Source organism: Neodiprion virginianus, chromosome 2 (assembly GCF_021901495.1).
Source record: "Neodiprion virginianus isolate iyNeoVirg1 chromosome 2, iyNeoVirg1.1, whole genome shotgun sequence".
Classification (NCBI taxonomy): Eukaryota; Metazoa; Arthropoda; class Insecta; order Hymenoptera; family Diprionidae; genus Neodiprion; species Neodiprion virginianus.
In genome coordinates this window covers 33,402,901-33,428,161 of record NC_060878.1, presented here as the reverse complement: position 1 = coordinate 33,428,161, position 25,261 = coordinate 33,402,901, and the positions used below count along the sequence as shown (strand labels likewise).

General features: G+C 38.9%; 1 protein-coding gene across 3 annotated transcripts in view; it reads left to right on the top strand.

Moving 5' to 3' along the window:
* The window catches only part of LOC124297294 (TLD domain-containing protein 2), an 80,305-nt gene that overhangs the window by 9,187 nt on the left and 45,857 nt on the right, over positions 1-25,261 (top strand). For all 3 annotated transcript variants that reach the window (XM_046748179.1, XM_046748177.1, XM_046748178.1), the window contains exon 2: positions 288-609. In XM_046748179.1, coding sequence (XP_046604135.1) covers positions 425-609 — 185 coding nt within the window. In that variant the 5' untranslated portion in view covers positions 288-424. The remainder of the gene's footprint in view (positions 1-287; positions 610-25,261) is intronic.

Genomic DNA, 25,261 nt, shown 5'->3' with positions numbered 1-25,261 from the left:
AGGGGGAGAAATCGTTTCGACGTGTATAATCTGTCCGATCGGAGGAAAACAAGACGAGCGATGGTGCCAAAGGCGCCGGACATAAACACGGCCGAGAGGCATCGGCTAGGTGATATCTTTGTAATGACAGCTGGCAACGAATAATCCTACGGTCGTCGAATAAGCGATATTATTAGTCGTTGTACGAGTCGCGGGTGTTCGAATTGGTTCTCCGGCGTTTCCGCGCGGCAGTAAAACTCTCGGATAAAAATTCGGTGCGCAGTTATAGGTATCGTCCTCGATTGCAGGTGGTGCAGCGGCATTTTTGCGAAAACGCGAGGGGACTGAACCGCGATCGGAAAGGCGAATGCGCGCTCACTTCCGGGCAAAGGGACATCCTAAGGCGGTCTGTGGAAGGATCGGGAAGTCCTGCAACGGCTGAATAATGGCGCTGCTTCCTGGCAGCGGCGATCAGCCGCCGACCGGATCTTCGAGCGGCGTTACCATTCAGGGTGTACCTGGCGCCGATCAGTCTTCCTCGAGTGCACCACCCGTCGGAACCGGACCCTCGAGGCAACGCAGCCTCCGGGATCGTCTTCGGGAGGGAATCACCGGAGGATTTACATGGCAGTGAGTACACGATATTTCTCATTCCGAACGTTTTTGTGAACGCGCATCGTAAGGTTCACGTTCACTCTGAGCAGCTACGCTGTTCATTTGTTTGTTGTTGGCACGCGGCTGATGCCGAAACTCGGAGCTTCTCAGAGTAAACTTGTACCCTGCATTGCCTATAATTAGGTGAAATGCACGATACATACATAGATACTTGTATTTTTAATTAGGCTGAAGTTTGCAACGTTATTTTTAGCACATTGTCTGACTACAATATACCATAAGACACGGATTACACGGAGGGAATTTAATATGTATTATTGAAATCAAATTCGGCACGCCTCGCGTTTTTACGTGTAATATATATATATATGTATGTCTTAATACCGCACAATACAATATGTATAATAGTAATTTACACAGTGAGTAGCTAACGGTTGAATGGTCCAACGCGCATGCGCGAAAATTCTAGAGCAAAAACAGTTGTTTTGTCAGGTTAACCAACCGTCGTAACTTCAGATGACAGGTCGCCGCTATATACGTAACCTCAAAAATGTTGGTGGTCCTGACAAAATTACTGTCTTTGCTCTAGAACTTTAGCGCATGCGCATTGGACCATTCGACCGTTAGCTACTCACTCTGTACGGGATAGCAATGTTTACAAAAGCATTTAAAAGCCAATGGGCATGGTATAATAATTATACATAATTTATGCCACCGCGGTTCTCCGACATTTTCGCGCTATGTACTGCATGCACATATTACGGGATCAAATTGGACGAATTGTTGGAATTAACGAAGTGGTCAATGTGTCATGTACAGAGCTATACGTATAATAATACGGTTTAACGCATCGCCGTGTCGGTGGGAAAGGTTATAGGTATATATCTACAGTGAAACGTTGTGTTGTACACATGTATAACGGTAATTGAGATGAATGTTACGGAGTACAACATTATTAGCACACACACGGTATGTGTATAATATGGGTATATTTAATACATATACATTCAAACTGCGGGAGAAATAATAATATCACACTACGCCCAGGGATGTGAAGAACAGCATGGACGATATTTTACACTGCCCAAGTTTATCCACGAAGTACAACTCTCTCAATGGGCTGCGCACAAATGCAATGGTTCTGTCATTTCTATTACCATGTAAACAAACTTATTCCCATTTAAACGGATGTGTTAATAAAATTTTGACACGCGAAATGAATTTGGAGTCCAAACGATGTAAACAAGAGAGGCTGCGCTCTAATAAGAGATTTTGCGACTTTTTCGCAATAATGGGGGGGGGGGGGCCGATTCCTGGAAAATCGCTTGCCGTCTTGTATTGTTGCGGCCCTATTGAGAAAGTGCGCTGTATATAGAATTAATATAGATACATATACATAGGTATTTATATCGTACATACGTAATGCAACACAAAGTGGACCGTGGATAAACAAACCATATAAATACATACGGTACACATAATTCACGCAGTATTATAGCGCATTAAAGTCGAGGTATTTTTTTAACCTTTCTGTCTTTTCGTACAATGATATCCTGGGATCTGGACGCGTTTTTGTTTCCTCGTCCTCACTCACTCGCGCACAGTGTCTGATTGTGTGTCTGTTGGCCTAAATACGTGACTCGAAAATCCGCGGATCAGGGTGTTTTCGCGTGGATTTACAACACGCGTTAAAACGAGACTGAGAATTGGGAAATTATCCCTGCACCGCATTTTTCATCGGCGAGCATTAATCAAGTCGTTTATTCGACGTGGTTAGGTTTCAAATAATTGCATGCCCTGGATTTTCACTATCGCCGAATCTTTATAGATTAACGGTTCTTTTTTAACCCAGATTTTATTGTAGTTTGTATTTTCAATGTAAGCTCGATGTTTGCTACTGAATATATTTAAAAAAAACCCGGTGAGGGTAAAAATACGTCAATTCAATTCCTTCTCTTTGCGCTACACGTATCAGCCTTTATATACGAATCTAGAATAAACAAACCAATGATATTAAACTTGATATAACAAAGCTTCTGGATATCGTGCATCGTCTTAATTTTGGCAAAAAAAATATAAATAAATCGGATCGATTTAAAACGCGAATGAAATTTGAAGGCGATGAAACGAGTTTCAGGAACTTTTTATTGTTCGAAAGTAGTAGAAGAAACCTTTCCTTTCGCGTTTGAAGATCCGTGAAATTTTTATTCCTTTCTCAAATACACGGTTTTGAAATTGGTGCGGTTTTTATAACCCCCTCAAAATGTAAATCAGGACGAAGACAAAATATGTTTATATAACGCGAGCATATTTTATGCGTTTTTCCATGCGTATTTTCCGTACACAAAGTACCCGCTTCTATAATGGTACAGTGAGTCCGCGAATGCGCATGCGCGGGTATTTAAACTGGCACTTTCTACACTGCGCGCATGCGCTGTCGCGAACAAATCTGACGTTACGCGACCCTACCCTCAATTTCGCGATTTGTGAAAAACCGCGTAACATACTCGAGTTATACATACATAACAAGAATCATACATAAGTTTGAAATATTTGTCTTCGACTCACCTACGACTCATATTGCAAACTAACCCTCGACCCGAAAAGACCAAGTTTGCCTCTTTATTACACAACATAGTATTTCTGCAGTTTACACGATGTGCTGCACGTTTAATATATACGGAAAATTACGTACCATACATGCATACATTGTAGAATTTACATACGTGATGAATAGGTAGAGTTTCTCTATTATAACCGTCAACGCGTTAATAAATCGCAGTCATGTATAACTTAAAATTATAATAATAATAACACCCGCCGGGCAACAATTGATTCGATACATCAGCCGGGAAATTTATGGGGGTTGTAACGTAAATATGCCGTAGCGTAAAATCACCCAGAAACTGGCGATTAGTTCGCCAAATATACGAGTAACGGGAGTAACGCGCACGTGCCGTGTTACGCTGTATCCTTATACACGTATATACGTAATATATACTCATATATCTGGCTGTGACTGACAGTTATCGCGCGATAATACGTCCAGTCTGTCTCGGGACGCGATCTCTTCTTATTCCGCACACTGTGCGTAGAACATATGTATATGTATGTATGCATGAATGTACGTATACACAAGCAATGGCGAATAGCCACGAACATGGTACGACAAACGGCCCGTATAATCCTTATGCGCATGGATAACCGAACGCAGTGCCAAAAGACTATGGAAACTCTCTCGCAAATCATTGCGTGTGGGTGTGTATAACTATAACTATAACAATAACTATAGATTTATCTTGTTGCCTCCCGCACTCGCAGACGGTCGTTTAATCGATTCGAACTCACCCCTCGGCGGACGAAGAAATGCGTGCTGACCTCTGTAACATTTCTACGTTTACTGTATAGTTTTTACCACTATTATTTCGAAAGATCTTTTTGCTGTTATTTCTGCTCTATACATCAATCGATTGAAGTCTAGACTGTCCAAGTAGTATCCAATATATTTTTATTTTCTTTCGTTGGGCATAGAGCATTGTTGGAAAAAATAAAAATGGAAAGAAAATCTAACGTGATGTAACAACGAATTTGTGCGACGAGGAAAAGTTAAATTATTCGTTGTGGCTTATTGTATGGAGTTATTTTTCCTTTGAATTAAAACATTGGAACGCCAAGCATTGAATATTGATGTAGTTTTTCGTTCGGAAGTTTGTGTCATGTACGCATTTCGAGTATTCCACCAATTCCATGTAACGTTATTCGCGCAACAGCCAGGTGAATCGTAATTAATTTTGTCTCGTGATAAAAATTCAATCAACAATCGCGTTAAGAATCGATTTGATTACAGCTACCGTGTTACAATATCGCTTTCCCGCTGTAATAAATAGCTGATCGATCTACACCGGACCGATAATTATACATGTATAAGGCATTCCGCGAAATCGAATTAAATATAAATTTAAAAAATGTAAAATCATATTTAATTCAATTTTTCTCCCTTTTCACTTCCATCTTGGTGTCGTACGTAGATCGGTTTAGGGTGAAATGCTTTTTATACGTATAGCTTTAATCCAAAGCAAGAATTTCATGTAAAAGTACCGGGAGACTAGAAATAGCTCGTTTCTTTACACTCATTATATAGTTATTAATCTCGATCCTAATTTTAGCGTCACTCTGTGCATTCACGCACAGTGCTGATACATGCATTTATTATCATACGCACGGCCCTCGAATGATATTGCAATTGTGAATTATTGTATGCATACGTATATGTGTAACGATCGAACACCCACACAAACACAAATAGAGATAGAGAGAGAGAGAGAGAGACACGTACGAAGTATAGAATGGTAAAGAGGAAAGAAAAAGTCTTTGAACTTATAATTTAAATCATCGCACTTAACCCTCTCGACCTTGGATCGTTGCGCCGTGTTAAGAGTCGCGAGTGAGTGACGCTTATTTAGCATGAATCGGAACGAAGGGGCAATGGTGCATTCTCGGTAACGCTGGGACAGTGGGCAGGTTTACATTCGCGAATAACCAGAACACATTGCGTATACACGTGCATTAAGTATTAATTGCAATTGTGCGTTTAAAATAAAAATAAAACTGGTCCAAGGAGATTGTAAAAATTCATTTAACACAACCGACGCGACGCGACGTCTTGTCGATTTATGTAATCGCTATTTTTAATCCCGCGTATGTCAGGTATATACATTATTATACGTTGTACATCCACAATTTATCCTATCGTGTAGGTATACGACACCGCGAGTACATTGTATGCGTATGCGAATTCTCTCTCCCTCTCTCTCTCTGTCATTTTCTCTCTTTCTCTCTATATGCTGAAACATATAATAAGGTGTTATATCGACACAGTACTGCGACGACACCTGTTCAAATGTTTTCTGCACAACCACGTGCTTTTTATCCATATGTAACAAGGTTTCGCTACCTCTTTATTGTACAAGGGAGAAACGCGTGACTTTAACAGGACCGTGTTTGACGTACCCACGGAAAAAACAAACTGCTCCAAGCTAACCATGACACAACCCTCGAATTTCCCATTCTCACACTGCAGGTTCCAAGTTCACAGAGAAAAACAGGATAACATCCAATTCGAATTTCGAACTAGAAATTAATATTGTGACTAACGATAAAGACTCATTCTTTTATCAAACAGAAGCAAGAAAAAAATTACATTAAAATTTTTACCGAGAATAATTTTATCGAGGTCGTTGCCGAAGATAAGAAATTGGAGTACCGTGTGTCACATACGTACCAGGAGAAAACGGGAGATTGCTGACAGGTGGAAAGATATACAATAGCGCTCCTCTGCTCCAGCTCGCTACGGGGACTATCGAAATTCGCGTGAAATTTTTTCGTTACGCGCCGACGCGTATCGTGTATAACATGCGGCGATGTATGCGGAATATGTGGATTCTCTCGGCGCGATGTGTTGTAAATTCTGCAAATTATACAGATAAGGAGATTTCAAAGAAAAACAATTTCAAGATGAAATCTTGTCGTCGCGTCTGCACAGGTGCAGTTAATTTATACGGAATTAATTATAATCAGGCTCGTATATTATTGTTATAATTATTGTTAACATTATTATTATAACGATTCTTTGAATATTGTGTATGTATACATACAGTAGCTCTCGATAGTATTTTGACAGAGATAGAAGTTGGGTTGATTAGGTACGAATATAAAATACAAGAATCAATGATATTTTTTATTCAAGGAAATTCGATGTTCTACATAATTGTAGAAATTTAACTCTCGTTCGTTGAAAAATAATGTTATAATAAAGAAAAAAAAAGAAGAATCACGGATCAAAGTAATAACGAATTTCATATTGTCAAAATACTTTTTAGCGCTACTGTATGTGTGTCTACGTAGCGATTTCGAATTTCTATTGAACAATGTTTATTGTTATTGTTGTTGACGACTATCGTGACCCAGGCCGTGGGACGTAACTATTATATCAACGAGTCAATTATAAATCCAGGCAACCCGGAAAATGAAAAACTTGTACCCGACAAGTTGTAGAGGCAGAAATAAATTGAAATTTGAGTGATACGATAATTTTTTGACTTGAATTAATTTAAATCAATTCATGCATTGCAACTTAATTTTTTTTTAGATAATTATCGATAATTCACTGTGATAGAAGTGAGTTTAAAACAATTTCAACTCGTTCTTTTTGTAATTCCTGTTGAAATTAATTTTTTTAAATTCAACTGTACTGTTTTATTTCGATTTCATTTTTTTATGCTATATAAACGGATAATTCTGGCACTAATTCAAATCAACTTGACTTAATTTCTCCGTCATTCAGTTATTTCTCAGTTAATTATCGTTATTTCAGTCAATTTTTAATAATTCAGTTGATTCTGGTTAACTCAGTCATTCTGCATTAATTGACAAAGAAAAAATTGACACATCAATTCAGTGAGTTATTTTCCCCTCGGCTGTCAGATGCCACGCTGTGATACCTTTAATTGTTATACGTAAGTATGTACAAAGTAACTTCAACAAAAAATATTATCAATTTTATCGCCCGTGTAACGATGTAGTGAAATAAAGTGATTTGTTTTCACGATTTATTAATTTAATTTATTACGATGTAATATTATAGCGGTTTCAAAGTTACTGCTTCAACCGCGCCGCAATAGCGCAGTGATGTAATTGTTGGCTAAATTATTCACTATTCTAAAAAAAATTTTAAAAAAACGCGATTATTAACCAATAATTTAATTACACCGATATATAATTCGAGTCAGTCGATATTGTAATAAAGAAAATTTACATGAATCGTTGAGCGAAAGGTTAATTGGGCGACATTTTCAATTGTCCGATATCCGAACTGAATAATAATTAGTCGAATCTGCGACCTGACGATTAGACAAAATTACATTATTTTTTTTTTTTTTGCACAGCCTTGCATTAGAAATTATCCGTAATCGCGATGCGATTTCCGTTCGGCTTCTGCAGTTGAGAATCTGAACTAGCCGCGAGGACCTCCGGAAATGCATGCGTATATCATCCGTTTTACCGCATCTCCGTGAAATATTGCGACTCGGATTGACCGTGACAAATGTGGGTCATGTGCAGTTGTCCTCGGGGTATTTGCACACATGTACAACCGGTGGCGTGTAAAAAGCGTGCAACGATGACGAGGAAAAGGAAGAAGAGTAGGAGGAGGAGGAGGAGAATGCATCGAGCGAACGATTAACAATTAAAAATGCGGGGGCTGTATTTTCGTCGAAGAAAATAACAATCTTGGGGATACTCGTTGAAGCCTGAATGCTAATTTGAATAAACAAAAAGCTTACTCTTATTATTTTATACACGCCCCTCGCGCCGCCGGCTTTCAATTAAACACTTTCAAGTCGCAATTACGGTAATTGGCGGGGCGAGGATACGAGCATATGTGTGCTGCACGCTTACGAGGTGAGAGAGTTTGAACATCTCTGTAAATTGGACGGGGGTGGAGTGAGGCCGCGGAAATATGGGGAGAGCTACACACCCTTGGGAAGACGGCGAACGTTTGCTGCTAAGGACCGTTTGAAATAGCAGTTCCAGCAATTATTTATGCGCTGAGAAAAATTTCATTCCTTGCGGTTTACGTGCAAACTTGTAGGAAATTCTGTAACCGAATTTGCATCGTCGGCTTGCTTGGATATCTTTGTTGGAACGCGTTAAAAATCAGTGGTTTTTTTTTTTTTTTCGTCGTTACTTGTACTTTTGTCAGATGAACGATTATAGATCTTAACATCGATTTATCGTCCCATCAACATTGAATTATCGCTGCAACATCTGGATAGACAAAAATGTATACACAAGTATAATAATTATACCTGCACGATCAAAAAGAATATACATAATATAAAGAGTATGTAACACATACCATATTCGATTCTTTCTATTATAGTTACGGGTGGAAAGTTGATGAAATTTTAATATATATTAAAATGTTTTTCGGTTACGGTTATAAAAATTGACAATCAAAGCGAATGACTGTACAATTACAGTAGTGAAAAGTATAAACATTTTTTTTTCTCACCGGCTGCGTGTCGCGACATTTCAACACCGTCGATTTTATGTTACATGCGCGTAGGTAGGTGTATGTACGAACCTCTTGCGACGAATCGAGCAGCAATATGTGCCTGATATATAACGCACGTTGTTTCGCGTTACGCGTGCGACTGTAATTCGTATAATACACACCATCGTAACGACACATGTAACGCCGATGTGCGGTGCAGTGCAGGGTATAACGTATATAATACATTCGTGCCAACCTATTCAGTCTGTAAAGCCGTGGATTACATTACGACACCTGTTCCGCAGACCCGCGTTCTTAGATATAGGTATGATAGTAAGGCGATAAAAAAAATTACGCATAAAAATGTGTGCTTAATTTCGGTCGAAATGAGCTATTTCCCTTGATTATAATCTTCGATATAACAGGGAAAGGGGATTCATTGAAACGTGCGGGTATAACATAGTTTGGCAGACTACTAAATTTGCAATAAAATACGTAAGGTGTATAACTAAATATGTAACGGGCGTTGTACAATTTTTCTGCGAAAATTTGCTAAACCGCATTCCATACATCGGTGTAAATTAGATTTATTCCAACGAGTCGTTTTCGGTTGATCTCAAGCCGCGGTTTTCGAATTTTTTCTTTATTTTGTAAACTTTGTACGGTATCTTTGAAATCTGTTTTATTTTATTTTCTTCACTCCTTACGTTTTCCTCTCACTGACAATGAAATGACCATGAATTATACATTAATTACTCGACTAAACGGTACGTATGACACACATATTATTAGTCAAATTAGGCGGAGACAACTTTTCGTCCAAGTGAAACCGCGGTCATTTTATACTCGATGCATAATTTCATTCAGAGTCGCGTCTAACAAGGTGATGTCTATATAAGGATATACTACTACACATCCATGTATCTTTGTATCTATATACATGTATCCATATATTCTTCTTATCAATTATCGCGCCGACGGCGCCTCTGCGCGCAGCGTCTAGCTCGCTAGATCAGTGTTTTTATTTTCTCATTATCATTAGATATTTTATTACAATCCCATTACATAAATACATTATAACGCAGCATATATATATATATATATATATATATATATATATATATATATATATATATAGAGTATATATATGCGCGTGTGTGCGCGTGCCCAATAATAATACAGCTATATGTGGGTGGGTGTGACATACAAGTGTGGCTAACGAGTACAATTAGAATTCTGCTTATATACCCGCGGCGCTGCTGCATGGCGATACGCAACGTGAAATGAATTAGATCGTAATTTATAGCTCGTTTCGCCTGGCGTATAAATGATAATTACTCAATTGGGCGTTAAATTGAAGCGTCGATTTAACGGGTGGAAGGACAGCAGTCGCGTTGAGGCAAGAAGCGTTTGTACGCGAAACGTGCAGTCGTATATCATTACACACACACACACACACACACACGGGCTGCAGAAAAGATTGTCGAGGATTAATATATTATTATTTCAGCGAACGCCGAGTGAGAGAGAGAGAGAAAGAGACGGAAATGAAAGTAAAAGTAAACCTGAAAAGTGGCGGAAGAAAAAGAAAAAGAAGAAGGAAAAAAAAAGAGAGGCGCAAAAATTATAAAGAAATTCAAACGAGTGCGAAATAATAACTAACAGACCGAACGCCGGACTCAAGGAAGTCGGGCTTCTCGAATCGTGTCCTCGTTTTTGATGCCAATCCATCCGAGGTCGCTCTGGTACCTTATAAAATGCTCAATTAACGGACACATGCACCTCTCTATTATTATAGGTATACACAGGCGTGGACGACTCACACCTGCTTAATATGCCGACGTATTTTCACCGCCTGTTAACGCGTGGGAACAAAGGCTTGTCAATCCGCGTGTGTGGGTGCAGTTGTCATTTCGCGAAGCCTCGCCCACCCATCGAATCGCTCCGACAAGGACCTGCCTCTTTTTTTTTTTTTTCCACCTTTTCTCTTCTTCCTATCCGTCGTGTCTATCCATCTCTCGCGATTCAATCAACGTGCATCGCATCGCATCGCCCGTTATTATCACAGATCTGGCACACTAGGATCGTGGGAATGCGTAATCGAATTACAGAGAAGCGTCGCGTCTGCTCGCGATCACGTATCTACGTATATTTGATTCGTTGACGTTACAGTGATTTCGTTTACACCGTAGGTACATCCTTCATTTCGCAAACCAATTTAAATTCGAAGTATTATTGTGCGTTGCCTCGTGTCTAAACACGCAGTGCATATTTTCTTTAAACATCACATTTCTCGAATGATTCTACGAATACCCTTGTACGCAAAGTAAAGTGACGTTATTCAATGGAGATTATTTGTTCCTGTTATTTTTTTTTTTTTTCTACCTTTGCAGGAAGATTCATGGAATTCCAACAGTTCGCAATTTCCTTTAACGTTATTGTCAGAGTTTTATTTTTAAATATCCTTTCCTTGTACTCTGGTATCATTGCAAGCTGCGATTATCCTGTTTCGATTAATTGCTACGCGATAAGATCGGAACGTTTTTCATTGATTTCAAAGGTTTTAAATTCCCTTTGCTTGTACGTTCATTCCCTATATATTTTTAATATACTTACACAACATATACATTCGTCACGTTTATATCTGGATGTTTTATTTTCGCATTCATTCCCCTCCGAATTCGTTATACTTATATAAGTTATTTGGGATAAATCTTATAAAAACATTTATTCCGTGCCCTGATAAGCAACACCTACGTGTACATGTATATACTTGTTTACATCTCCGTCTCGTTGGCAGAGCTCGAAATGTTTTCAAGAGACAAAAAAAAAGTAGAAAAAAAAGATGGCCACGTGAATTACTGGCGATAAAAATCGAGGGCGCAAGTGATCTCGGTTATGTAAAAAGTTCGAGTCTGAAATTATAGTGATTGTGAAATTTTTTTATAACGTCCGAGATATTTATCTATTATTACGTTTCTCGTCCACGACACGAAGACTTCATCGGTCATTAGGTCGATATAAAATATCATATATATATATATATATATACGATTACTCTGGTGAATCTTTATGATTTTTATATATTCCAAGTGATTGAAACCCGTTGTTGACGTTTACTCACACGACGTTTTCATTTGAATTTTAATGCGTGCAAGCGACGTTATCGGAAAATCTACCGTGTTATCGGGAACAATTTAATAGCTTTTACACAAACCTATGATACACAAGTACACACATACGTATTATACTCGGTAATTTTAGCGCGAAAGAAACGGGCTACTTCGTCAAAAATATATTTTTTAATCGAATCCAACGAGTTTTTTTTTCTTTTTCTCCTTAGATCATTTTCCTCGAAGCTTGGTTCGTGATATGGTTTCAAAAATTTTACTCCTCATCCAATTTCCGAACTTATTTCACGGAATAATACTATATGGAATTTTTCGCACAAATAGCAAGTATCGTTAATTTTGTCTTGTTGTATTAGGCACCGTTTCACTCGAAGTTTGTGTGTTTGCATTTTTCTTTACAACGTATTAGTCATAACTAGGCTTAAAGTTTCGTCATACTTTATTCATTCATTGAATATTTTGTATCGGTATTATATCTTGCAATAACCGATAAATCTTTTGTTCAATTGATTGGGTACGAGAAGCGATACAATTTGCTATCGCTATTCATTAGAATTAAACAAGATTCATTTTAATAATAAACTTGGTGATAATATCGGTGTGAAAATAAAGTATAAACTGAAATAATAACACGTTTCCAACGATTTAGTCAAGTATTCCTTATACTGCGAATAAAAATTTTGCATTTCGTCAGGAAAATATTTTTCCTGGAAGTTTGAGACAGAGAAAAGGAGAAAGCTGTAGCCCTTTATCTATTTTTGACTTCGCACAAACTCGAAACTCATCACAAAACCGAATTTAATCAGCCAATTAATACACGCAACTACATTTCTACGTTTTTTTATTGTATTCTTCGAACCGGTGATTCTGAACTATACAAAGTCGTTTTCTCCAGGAAAATTAGGTATAGCGTTTCCAAATCTCGAAATCTTTTCGCAAAAGAAACGAGATAAACGTTTTATGCATTTCTGTCTCTTCGAACGAATTTTTCTCAGAATTAATACAACATTAGGAGCTATTAGGTATTTATACCTCGTTAAACTCGGGAAACCGACAAAAATATCTACTGAAATATCTCCAATGCTAAATCAACCGTTTCGGTAATATCCGTGCACTTAATTACACTTATATACATTTCTTGGCACAGAGCGTCTCTACCCGGAATTTTTTTAGTGAGAAATGAATCAAACGTCTTCTCCGTTATCTCGAAACATTAATATTCTATTCTAAATGTCGTTCGTCATTAATTTTCACGAATCTTTCTGTTCGTCGATGCGTTTCGGGCGATCTTGTCTTCCGAACGGACTTCAAACAGCTCCGAATCGTTTCAACGATCAACCGGTCAATTCGCAAACGACGAACGAAACTCGCGTTTTATCCCGGCTGTAAGAAAATACCCGATTACGACGCTCTGTAATATATCACGTACATCCTACAGTACGCAGGTAAAATAATTTGAGGAGATGATTCAGGAAGAGTTAATTACCGTTCCGAGAAACACAGTGACAACATCGTTATACATCCAAACACAGAGTTTAATGTCGTTCGAATGCAAATACGCACATGTGTTACGGAGACTGGATGTTAAAATATTTCCAATTTGTTTGATTCGTGTGAACAGATGGCCCTCCGTCTCGGATGGGCTGCAGGCTATATCTTCCTAACCCACACATGTAGCTATACCACAGTCACACACGCTACAACAAACCAATTACAAAACGTCGGATGTAGGTGTAATACGTTACACAACGATGCCGGTACAAGTGACGATACATCGCTGCACGCGTGATCGGGGAATCGTATGTATCGTACAGACGTTCCCACCGTTCCGAATCGAGTGTAATATCAGCAATTTCCGGCTGCGATTAAGCATAATCGCATCGTTCCAAGTCGCTCATCGGCCGCTCTCGCCATAGAGCGGTTTAAACACATGGCGTGCGAGGTACGTAGAAATTGACCAAAGCCTGGATGACGATTCGTCAAACGGTGCGAGTTTGTGTGTTACGGGCAGAGTAACCTGCGGCATCCGGTATTTTATTTATATACCTATCTCCGTTAGATGTATTGCACTCGTAAGTACAACGAGTAACGTTCAGAGGCCGCATACGTATATACGCGCGATTCCGTTTAACGCATCGTGCATCGTGGGTGGATGCTCTCTACGGAAGCCTGTGTTTTTCGACTCGGCCCGCTCGTAAATTGCGGTAAATAAATCCTCGCCTGATCAAACAACACGAATTATAGGTATACGGTGCCGGCGTGTTTTCGCAGGGCCGCCACAATGATGACACGTTGTTTGAGCTACGCCAACGCTACCGTAAAGCGAAAGATCGTTGTCGACTTGGCCGATCCGATCCAACGTCCGATACGTTAACTGCGCCCGATAAAATAGTCGGCTCGTAATTGTGCATCAAACGCTTTTGATGTACGATAACTACGCGTACACGTCTATGTGTGAGAAACTATTTGATGGAACGATTTTTTATAGCTTGGTTATACAGACGGAAAGTCATTAATTGTCGGGGATAATATATTTTTTGGCTGATTGTAAAACGCTTGTATCGAATGAGGGTGAAGAATTATCATCGATGTTTATGCGATTGACGAATGGTGTCGAGGAATCGAAACGCGAGATTCAAACTGTACACTTTACTTTCATACCCGCGCTCGGATAATGACTTTTGTGCATTGATCACCTTTTTCTTTGTTTTTTCTGATTACAGGTGAGTATACCTTGGGTTTAAACTGTAGGTATAATGTCCGTCATCAATGGCACATCTTGGGTGAACGTTCTCGATTCTTGGAATAAAATTATCCTGAAAAACGAGTTGCGCTTACATGTGCGCACATGTGTATGTATGCAAGTACGTGATGTATACAGCGGATGCATACCCGCCGTATATACGTAGGATAAATACCGGTAGGTATGAAGCCCCTCCAACCTACTTCCAACCATGCTCCATATAGTGTACGTCAAAGATGATCCGCTGCGTAACCGTGAGTATTAAACGGCACACTTGCCTTGCACTATCGCGTTTACAATGCACGCAGCACGCAATCAAGTATGTCACTTTGCAACTGCCAGTCTCCTAATATCGCTAGATCTTAATACCGGTATACGCTGTGCACGCGTGGAACAGATCACGCCGCATTGTCTGTACGTACAACCTACGTACGTATCTTCAACAGTCTCGTCAAGTAGCGAAATTCTTTTTCGCTACAAGTCTCGGGGCTGGGTTGAAGTTTCGAATTTGAAACGTCACGATAGCGCCAAATTGCGAATTTTTTTTGTGGCGAAACTTAAATTAGAGATGTGGTCTGAAACTCGATGCTTAAAATTTCGAAAGGACAATATGTCGAAAAGGCGTAACTCCGGCAATTCGGAGTTCCAAAAGTGCGGAAATGAGAAAATTGTAAAATCTGAAACATCGAAATTCCGAATTATCCAAGTTTTCAGTTCTGTGAATTTTTGGATTGTTGAGATTTCATCGCTTCGAGCTTTTTCTGTTTTGGATTTTCGATATTTTTACGTTGGGAATCCTGGTCATTCTGATTTTCGGTTTTTCTGATCTTTTACATCCGCTCGTTAAGTAAACTACGCTGTATGAGTATATTTTAATTTTCCAAACTTTACTCTATCGAAACTTTATTTTTGAGAACTTTGCTCTATCGTACCTGGAATTTTGAACCGTCGCGTCGGCCTTCCGACGATTCGAAACTTTGTTGTTTCTTCAAAGTTTTATTTCTTTACTTCAAGTATCGCCACCAAGTAATTCGGAACTTTTCAGATTCCCAACTTCAACCCTGCATCAAGGTCTTTTCCGGATATAATTTGGAATTGACGCAGAGTCGCGAGTGCGAGAAATCACCGGGATATCTGTTCAAGAAAACGTCACGGATATTTCCGAGTCGTAGTGGCCTATGGATAATAATTGTACGCGGATCATTGCTGTGAAAACGAATACGTAGGCACACGAGCGATTGAAAGTATGCTTGATACAGAAGGAGGAAAAGAGAAAAACCACGCCGGAACTTGACTTCGATTCTTGATTGTAATTGTCAGATAAGGCTGCATTGACTTAAATACTTACAGCAAACGTAAGACGAGATTAGGCGGCTTGATGTCTGTCGTTTATCCTTAAGCTCGAGCAGTATGTTTACACATTTTATTTATGTACTCGCGTATAACAAGACTTACTAATCGGCAGTAAATCTTGCCTATCAAAAATTGATTTACGACCAAATTCATCCGACGTGCAGAGCGTATCGCTTGCTAACGAACCGCCGCCTCCGTCCGACATCGAGTGCAGTAATCGTGACCGTGAAAATCGCGCTTCAAACGTCTGAATATGATATGTATCATCGTTTACGCAGAATTGATACCACTCGATTTTTCTACATTTCTTTCGTCGCGTATAGAAGCATTCTATTTTTCCCGTTCACGCGAGCGACGCTGTCACATAAATATTATAACTTTCTCGATAATGGGGAACCTCCTTCATTTAATTATTTATCGCATCTCGACTCGTGTTCCATTCCAATTTGCTCAGATTCATTTTTCATTCATCGAAGTCTTTTCAAACGTCGGTTTTTTTTTTTTTGTTTTTCTTCTCCTTTTTTTTTCTCTTCTCCCAACCTTCCAAGAGGTCAGAAGTCGTTCTTATTTCTCGTTCAAACAATACATACGTCACCAAACGATACCCCGAGAACAGCATCAGGCATTCGCGGTATAATATAACCTTGCCGAGGAGTAAAACGTACAAGGATTGTGACGTTGAGGGAACTTCCAGTCCAACCGGGACATCGCCTTAAATCGTACAACACGTGCGTTACGTTCTTACTCATCGTCGCTCACATTCAATTCACATCTCCATACGAGTTTCTCTTTCCTTGTTCGTCATTCACAATTCACCGAGCCAAATAATCCTTCGTGACGTTAGTGCGGCACATTCGTATCCTAGTTGTCTGTAAAACAGAGAATGGATGTAACCGCGAGGCGTTGTACGTACACCTTTACATCCAGGTGTAGTAGCATCGTGGCGCACTTTGCGAGCCACGCAAATAACCAGGTATAACAATTAACTTGCACGTCCACACTTACAAACCTACGTTGTACCGCGTAATGCCGAGCGATTGTCTGCGCTTCGCGTTATCTGCAGCCTCAGACAGTAGCTGGTGGTATAATAAGCCCGCTATACAGGTAGAGTCAAGCCGTCGTTATACGTGACGGTGTAAAGTAAACGCGGTAAGCGGATGATCGTTCCGTGCCTTTCAACCAGCCGTGGATATTAAAGGCTCGGTAAATTTTTGCTGATTTTCCACATTTTCTCTCTATTTTCCTCTCGTCATCTTCAGCAATTTTTAAGGGATAGGGAGACGGAGAAAGGGAGCTACCCGAGCCCTGTGCAAGGGATGTGAACTTTCGTCGACGGGGGTGCATCGAGTCGATGCCTGCGATCTTGCGATGGCTATCTGCCCGGAAGTGTAATCTAACGCTCGAAACTTTGGATCGTGCGTATCCTGAACGGGTGTCCGTACAACTGTGGTATTCGTTAATTCGTCGGATTAACGAGTGGAAAGATGATTAAGACTTGCGGGGGTCGTTCGGAGGGATGATAAAAGTAATACGATAATGGGTGATTAGTCGTTTTGACAAATGAACAGCCTGCGTGATAATGACCGATTGTGAGTCACGTGACGAACGTTAAATATTGAAAGTAAAGCAATTTATATTATATTGTATACACTTTGACGCCCGGTATATTTCGTGTAATCGTAGACATAAATTTTAACAATAAATAAGATAAATTTCTGTCAGAGAGTTGCACGATGTGAATAAAATGTATGCGTCAATCGTTCGCTGCTAATGCTGCTGCGTATAATATCCATCTCTCGTTTTCTGTTACACATTATCGCTCTGACCTTTATAGATATGGTCGAGACATGATCAATTTTGTATTATATTTAAGTTTCTTTGTAGACAGCTGGTCCCATATTTAATATTAAATTCGCTGACGGTTATCTTCGACTTTTTTTTATTCCATCGTATGTCAATTCGTGGAATTAATACAGCAAGTAACGATGCAAGTACGAAGAGTTTTGGACGGTACGAAATTACCGTCATTCTCGTTTCTTGTATAGACGGAAATTCGTTCGTTATATAAAAATCGCATTAGAAAACGTGATACCGTTGAGGTAAAGGACCTCTCACGTGATTAAACGATCATTAACACCAAATAACGACAGTCATAGTATACGTATAGTAACCTTCGCTCGTAGCAATTGTAACAATTGGTTAAAAAAGAATCGTTACGCATCTCGCGATTGAACTCGCCATGAAATTTTTTCAAATTTAATTACGCCTCAAAGAATTTCTCGAAAGAAAATATCCGTGAAAATAAGAAGCTCTTAGGAACGCGATGAATAAGAAAAAGACAACGTCGCTTGATCTTTGACCGTTGGTCCCAGCTGATATGCTCGGTCAATACTGTATTATCTCGGTCTATTATCGCACATATAACAAACGTGTTTATTCGATGTATCGTATATTATGTAGATATGACCATGCAGGCGATCTTGAAACTCGAAAACAACAACCCACTAAAGCGGACGTCTTAATTCTTCTGTACGTTCGTGTAACAAGTGATGCAGTAAAGAGCGCAAAAGTCGAGACTATAGAAATACGCGAAGACCGACTGCACGTAGATATTATGCTGCAACTATCTACAGAATAAAACGGATATCTGCTGTATAATATGGGAAAAATTCCACGCTGATTTAACCAGCGTTCGCAGACGGTCACCGTTCCCAACTTCTTTTTTTAAACACCTTTTAAAATTCTAACAATCGTCACAAAGGTTTTGAAAAATTAGAAAACCGCTTACTTTGCAGGGTCGCATAATCTTGACGAATAATATTATACCGATGATGCAGGTACAAGTTGTATTCGAGCGTAATACCGATGTTGCAAAAACATTGAAAATGGCTTGGAATTTCTCATTACATCTGTATAATTTATATAAATAAAATATGGGAAAAGGATCCGCTGACATCAGATCGCTTATTGTTGGATTCTTCGCCGTGGCGTATCAATTGATGAAATATTCAACCGCCATTGGATACACTCGCGTGTATACATAACTATACATATATGTATATACATTATATATATACGTATAGCACCCGTCAAACTATTTTCGTAATTTTCCAACGCGCGAAATCGATGCCCGACCCCGAGGCAACGCTATGGATGGTGGCACGATTCTCGGATAAATATTTATTGATTTTACCTCCTCCTCCTCCTCCTCTTCCTCCTTCTCCTTTCCTCTCTCATTCTCGCTCTTTTTCATGCTATATATATTCGTTTATATATATATATATATATATATATATATATATGTGTGTTGTTTTTTTTTAATTATTTTATTTTTTGCAATGCGCAGAGATACGTTGTATAACGCGCTGGCTTTTTCCAATCCTTCCGCCATTTTGTTACAGTAAACAACGCAAACAACGTCGACGTTTGAATCTCGCTTTTGAAAACCGTTACGTATTGTTTAGTAACAATTATTTTCTCTCCCAACATCATCCCACGTTCTACGTTATTATTTTAAATTGAAAAAAATCACCCTCTGCAGAATTATTCGTGCTTACTATTTTCTCTAAAACCTGATCGTTCGGTGACGGTGTGTGCATGATATCCACATTTTGTTACGATTATAATTACCGAGTATATTTCCGCACATCTGGATGTGCAAATATTTCAACTTTTGACTTTGGTAAATATAATTGACGTCTATCGAAAATAGACGTTCACCTTCGTTATTTTACAGAAAAAATTTAAGACCGATTATTTTCCTACACGTGAACGTATTGGGAAAAGTTTACCGTTCATTTTACAATTCCCGTTCTTTACGATAGAACGTACGGGTACAGTTTTTACCGAAAATAAAATAATTATAAAATTGTATATGCACGGCTTCGCGAACTGGAGAAAATTGAGCAAATTTTCGCTGCCAGCGTTTTAACGAACAGTACAGAGAAGCCCGCGTATCGAAGGCGTGGGAGAAAAGATTGCGGGTTATCGGCACGGTACGCGTATAACGGAGTCGGGTATAATCGAGGAGCGGCATCGTATCATGTACCTTGAAAATGCACCGCGGATGCCTGCAAGACCGAGTCCCAAGTTCCGTAATCCATATGCAAAGGAACGTTCAACGTACCGCGTCGAGTCGTAGTTAAACAGTAATCTCGAGTCCGACCTAGTTTCCGGTCTCGCGTCTAACGTAGGTAGGCGCCTACGTTATATAATTGATGCCTACCTCCTGCAATCAAGTCGGAAAACGTTCGGAACGAGAAAAGCCGATACCTACATTCGAGCTACAACCTATGCGGCAACTTCGAGATATGCCAGCGTTCCACGCGTGTCTGCATATCTGATAGGTTTGTGTCATTGTGCGGTGAATCTGTGGCGAGCGGTGCCGTTGCACGTAATATTATATATTCAATGTACCTGTTTCGGCATGCAGCTACGATCTACGTGTGTAAAGTTCGTAATTTAGAAGCTGAACCGCGATTTGAACTTTTGTGTTATCCACGAGGTGTAACGATTTTAGGTGATATAATCAACCGCTCGACACTTGTTTCAATAATTACCTACCGAATGTATCGAGGTAATTGGTCGTCGTTCTCGATCGTTTTTATCGTATATAGGTACGTTAATTAAACTGATTAATTGATAACGAAAGAAAGAAAAAAGAAGAAGAAAATTACGCCGACATTTCCGCTTTGCTTGGGAGTTTCATTTAAATCGAACGAATAAATGTAATTCGTTGGCTCTATAGCTATGTGGAGACTTGTTCTTTTTAGTTTGTTTTTTCAGCTTTTCGTCAGGAAACTTTTTTTATATTCACCTCGAACAATTTCATTCGTTTAATTAACGGGGGTAAAGCACATTTTTTTAAATTGGATCCTTTGATTATTTAAATTCCTCTTTCGTGCAAAATTATACAAATATTTATTCGTTCGTTATAACGTTATATTGTAGGTACATGTATACGCGTTTTATATGTAATATAAACGTGATGTAAGATGCAGGCAATGGACGAAGGAGAAGAAGCTAGTTAATTTCGGTAGAAGTATAAAATTACGTTACGCGCAATTCATTTCTTCCAGATGTAGCGCAAAGAAAATATTCAACGAAAAAAGAATATGACACACAATTTCCTGCCAAGTTTACTTTCTGCTTTTTTTCTTCGATGACGTAATGAAATGTCGCGATAAACTTACATGCACATGTGTCAATCAATATCCGGCACTGTCATCGTTCCGTTAAATTTTTGATCATAATGAAGGTTTTGTTTAATATTATAGTATAATGAAAAAATTGTTTACGTTTTTTACGTTTGCAGTGCATGGTATGGAAGCGGTTTTAAGGGAATGGCCGAGTTTCTCAATTTCAATAATGACAGGACGCATTAGTCAACAATTACAATCACGTTTCCTCATTTATTTTCTCACGTGTAACGTATATCCCAAAAACTGTCCTTATTATTACTGTCAATATTCATTTGCATTTTGTTAAACTGGGTCGCTCAGTTACCTTCGCGGTGTTCTTGCGCTAGATAAATTGTTCCAGAACGATCCCTGAAGAATAAGCGAAAACGGAGTTGAAGAGAAAAAATCTGAAAGTTTAAAAATTTTATATATTTATATGAAAAAAAAAACAAAAACAAAGAAAAAAGAAATCGTAACCTTCTGCAATTGAATATTATTCAAACTATGCGAATCAACGTTAGGTATTATACACGGATGATATATAGATATAATTATTTTTAGCGTTAAAAATTAGGTGTAATTTTAATCGAGGAAGAAATTGCAGCGGTAAGCTCGTCGCCGATAGAAATGAGTTAGAGGCAATATCCCTTACGGACAGACACGTAAACACACCTTACAAACAAATGCCGGGGAGACTTTCTACACTGGTCGTAAATACGGCGTTACGGCATAATTAGTGGAACAGCGACGGCATGAACACTTCCTAGATTATGCGGATCTCGCTTTGTACGAGACGATTTCATGTTTCTTATACGTGTTCGAAATCACGTCCAGTTTTTTTACACACTTCGATTTCATTTTTATTATACCTATAGGTAAATGAATTAAATTTTTGTAACGCATCATTGCACGAAGGGATTTGTTTCACTCAAGGGATCGTGGTGCAGTCAATATCGTTCGAAATCGCTTTGTAGTCTCCGAAATCACACCTGAAATCAGTAATATCAAAGTAAAATTCTGCATTAGTAAGCATCGGTGAAATCATTTAGGATTACCGAAATGTCATTGTAATCTTGAGAAATCGTATGAAATATTAGAAATCGTGAGTAATTACTTACAATTAGTCAAAGTAAAATTATTCGTCGAGTAATCTCTCGTAATTACTTTGTAAAGTGGAAGTGTAATCATGAAACATACAATCGTGATGTCAATTTTTGCTTCAGCGAAACACCCCTTGGTATACTTTAAGGGGGGAAACCGCATTAAGAATGAATTTTTTTCAGTGGAAAAAAATAATTCAAGTTTTATCTAACTTTGACATTATTTTATGAATATTTTGAATTACATTTACAAATGTTTTAAAGTCATTTTTTGCGAAAACGTCGAAGTTATGGGCTGTTGTCGATCGAAGGTCGTCGTCCGAGTTCGTCGTTCGCGGGAAATGTCGAGGAGAGGTCGCTATTTTTATCTTAAAGCAAAATGGTTGTTTTTTTACATTATTAACATGTTTTCTAAAAATATGAACCTTATTGCGAGTAAAAATTGTAAAAATTGAAGTGTTGAGCGGTGTATGAAAAAAATTTCTCTTGAAACATGTTTTTTGGAAACGATTTGGAAAAAGAAGTTAGCCAGGAAATCACCTTCGTTGAAACTCTCTTTTTGCACAGAGTATTACATACATTACACTGCTGATTATCAGTCCAATTATATATGCATATATACACATATATATGACGCATTCGAGACCAAACGGACCTACGTCTGATTCTCACCATCGGCGTTTTTTTTTTTTTTTAACTTTTAAGTACGGCCTAAAGAGTATGCTTTTCTTTTGTACTACTACTTTACACCGTCCTTGAAGAAAAAGAACAAACGTCGACGACGAAGGTTAGATGTAGGTCAGTTCGGGGTGGAATGCCTCGTATACTATATTCGCCGATCGCGTACACTTGCCTAACGCCGAACAACCGCTACTACAGGTACACGCAATTATACCTTGCGATGTATTATACTGGAGGATAAATTGGTGATATCCTTGACACCGTCAAAACTGGCCGGTGTGCCGGATGTACCTATTTGGTGCGTGTGCAACGAGAATGGGGCCCCCCATAATCCCGTTTACGGGGCACCAAGGGCGTACAATTGTCGTAATCGTCGTGGCTGCACCGCAAGTGCGCGGTGCTTCCGTAGATTAATAATTCATACCAGATTGAAGTTGGTAACGTTAGTGGAACGAAATATTTTTAAAAATTCAAAAAAAAAAATTTAAATCATTGTTTAGAAAATTTAGAACGACTTTAAAGGAGTTTAATATTCAAAAACTAAATACACTTTGATGTTTAAAAATAGATTACTCGATTTGAGACGATTCTACTATTGCGAAATAATAATTTTTCCTAAAAATAAATCGTTACATCAACGTTACGAACTTCAAGGTTCTTAACTTATTGGCGTTTCTCCCTCTCCCCGAGTCCAGCGCGATTCGTTACTCACTCCTCTTACTCTTATTTTTACACTTTTACCCGAATTTTTTGCCTAATCGAAACCACTGTTTCCTTAACGACAAGAAACAAGAAAGTTGATGCCAACTGCACTGAGGGAATTAAAACTTTTTCAAAGTGACGGACATCGCATATAATTATTGGCTAAATTTGAATCGCTATTAACTTTAATCACATTCGCGTATCAGCTGTACGTACAATGTGAAGAAGAAGGAAATAAAACACGATGCAGCAGGTAATATAATTGTGCGTCTAAAAAAATATTGGCTTCCCCCCCCCCCCCCCTTCTTCTTTTGTCAATTCTGCGCCCCTGACGTTGTAGGCGAAAAGCATTTTTGCCATTCGAATTACGTGAACATATTAAACACCACCCACTTACCGAGATTGAGTGATTTAGGAGTTTTACATTACGTACGTATGTGTATATTCGTATAGGCACATGTAACACAGTTTGCCAGTCACATGCCTCGAGATAATTGAAACGTTGCGAACGAAAAAGAGTAAAAGATGAGTAAAAATAGCGAAAAATAATTGCACAACTTTAGATGGACGCGGGCTCCACAGATCTTTATATTTTTAAATTTATCAACGCCACCGTATCATATCGGCTACTAGTTACTTTTTTTTCTCTCACTTTTTCCATTATTTTTTTTATTCCAGATGCGATTCTCGCCCAGTCGAGAGACTCTTAACACTCCGCGGTATCATATTTAATAATACAGTACAAGTGTTTACAGATAATATCAAATCATTTCGGACGGTTTGACCAACAAGCGACTTGGACATTCCGACGATTTAATCCGATTTCGAATTAATTTTATTCTGGCAATTCCGTGATGTTATTTCAGGTCATGTCTATTTTTAGGTTCGAAGACGTGTTCGGTGATTTCGGTGAATGACCCCCTCCCCCCCCCCCCCGCCCTTTACATCGTAAACGATACAGCAATTTCAAAGACCAGTCGGACTGTGAAACCTGAAAGCAGCAGCCGCAGTTTTTTATCACCTCCGATCACCATTCCTCGATTATTATAGTTTATAATAACTTGATTGAAAGCCCACGAATTGCGATGATGTGTTTTGCCTTTCCGTTTCAAACGTGTCATATTGTTTGTTTCATTTGACTTTATCGTCATCGTTGTCATCGTCGTCGTCATCATCATCATCATCAGCAACAGCAGCAGCAGTACCACCACCACCACCACCACCACGTGGTTACATGGTAGTAAATGTTTGATACCCTGGTACATATATACGCGCAGCCGTTTTTTTTTTATATACATTATACATATAAAACATACATATATAGATGCGTAAATATATTCGCGTAGAATATACCGACATGACGGTTTTACAACCTTTCTCTCTTGTGCCCGATGCCGGAGAGGGGAGAGAAGGAAGAACCCGCGATGAAAATCTCCGAGCACGTTCGCAATTCTTATCTCATTGTCAGACAGCTCGATAGAAGGGGGGGGGGGGGGGGGGGGGAAGGAACAGAGGGGGGGAAGCCACCTCGCAATCTGCAGATATTGTCAATCATTCTCGTCTGATTTACTCTGAAATATATATCTCTCAAACGTATGTTTATATATCTATATAGGGTGCACGTTTATTTAGATATATTGTGATACAGTCTCTCGTCACAATAAACCGTGTTTTTCTTAATTACCCTAACCGTAACAAACATATTTTTTTAAATATATTTGCTG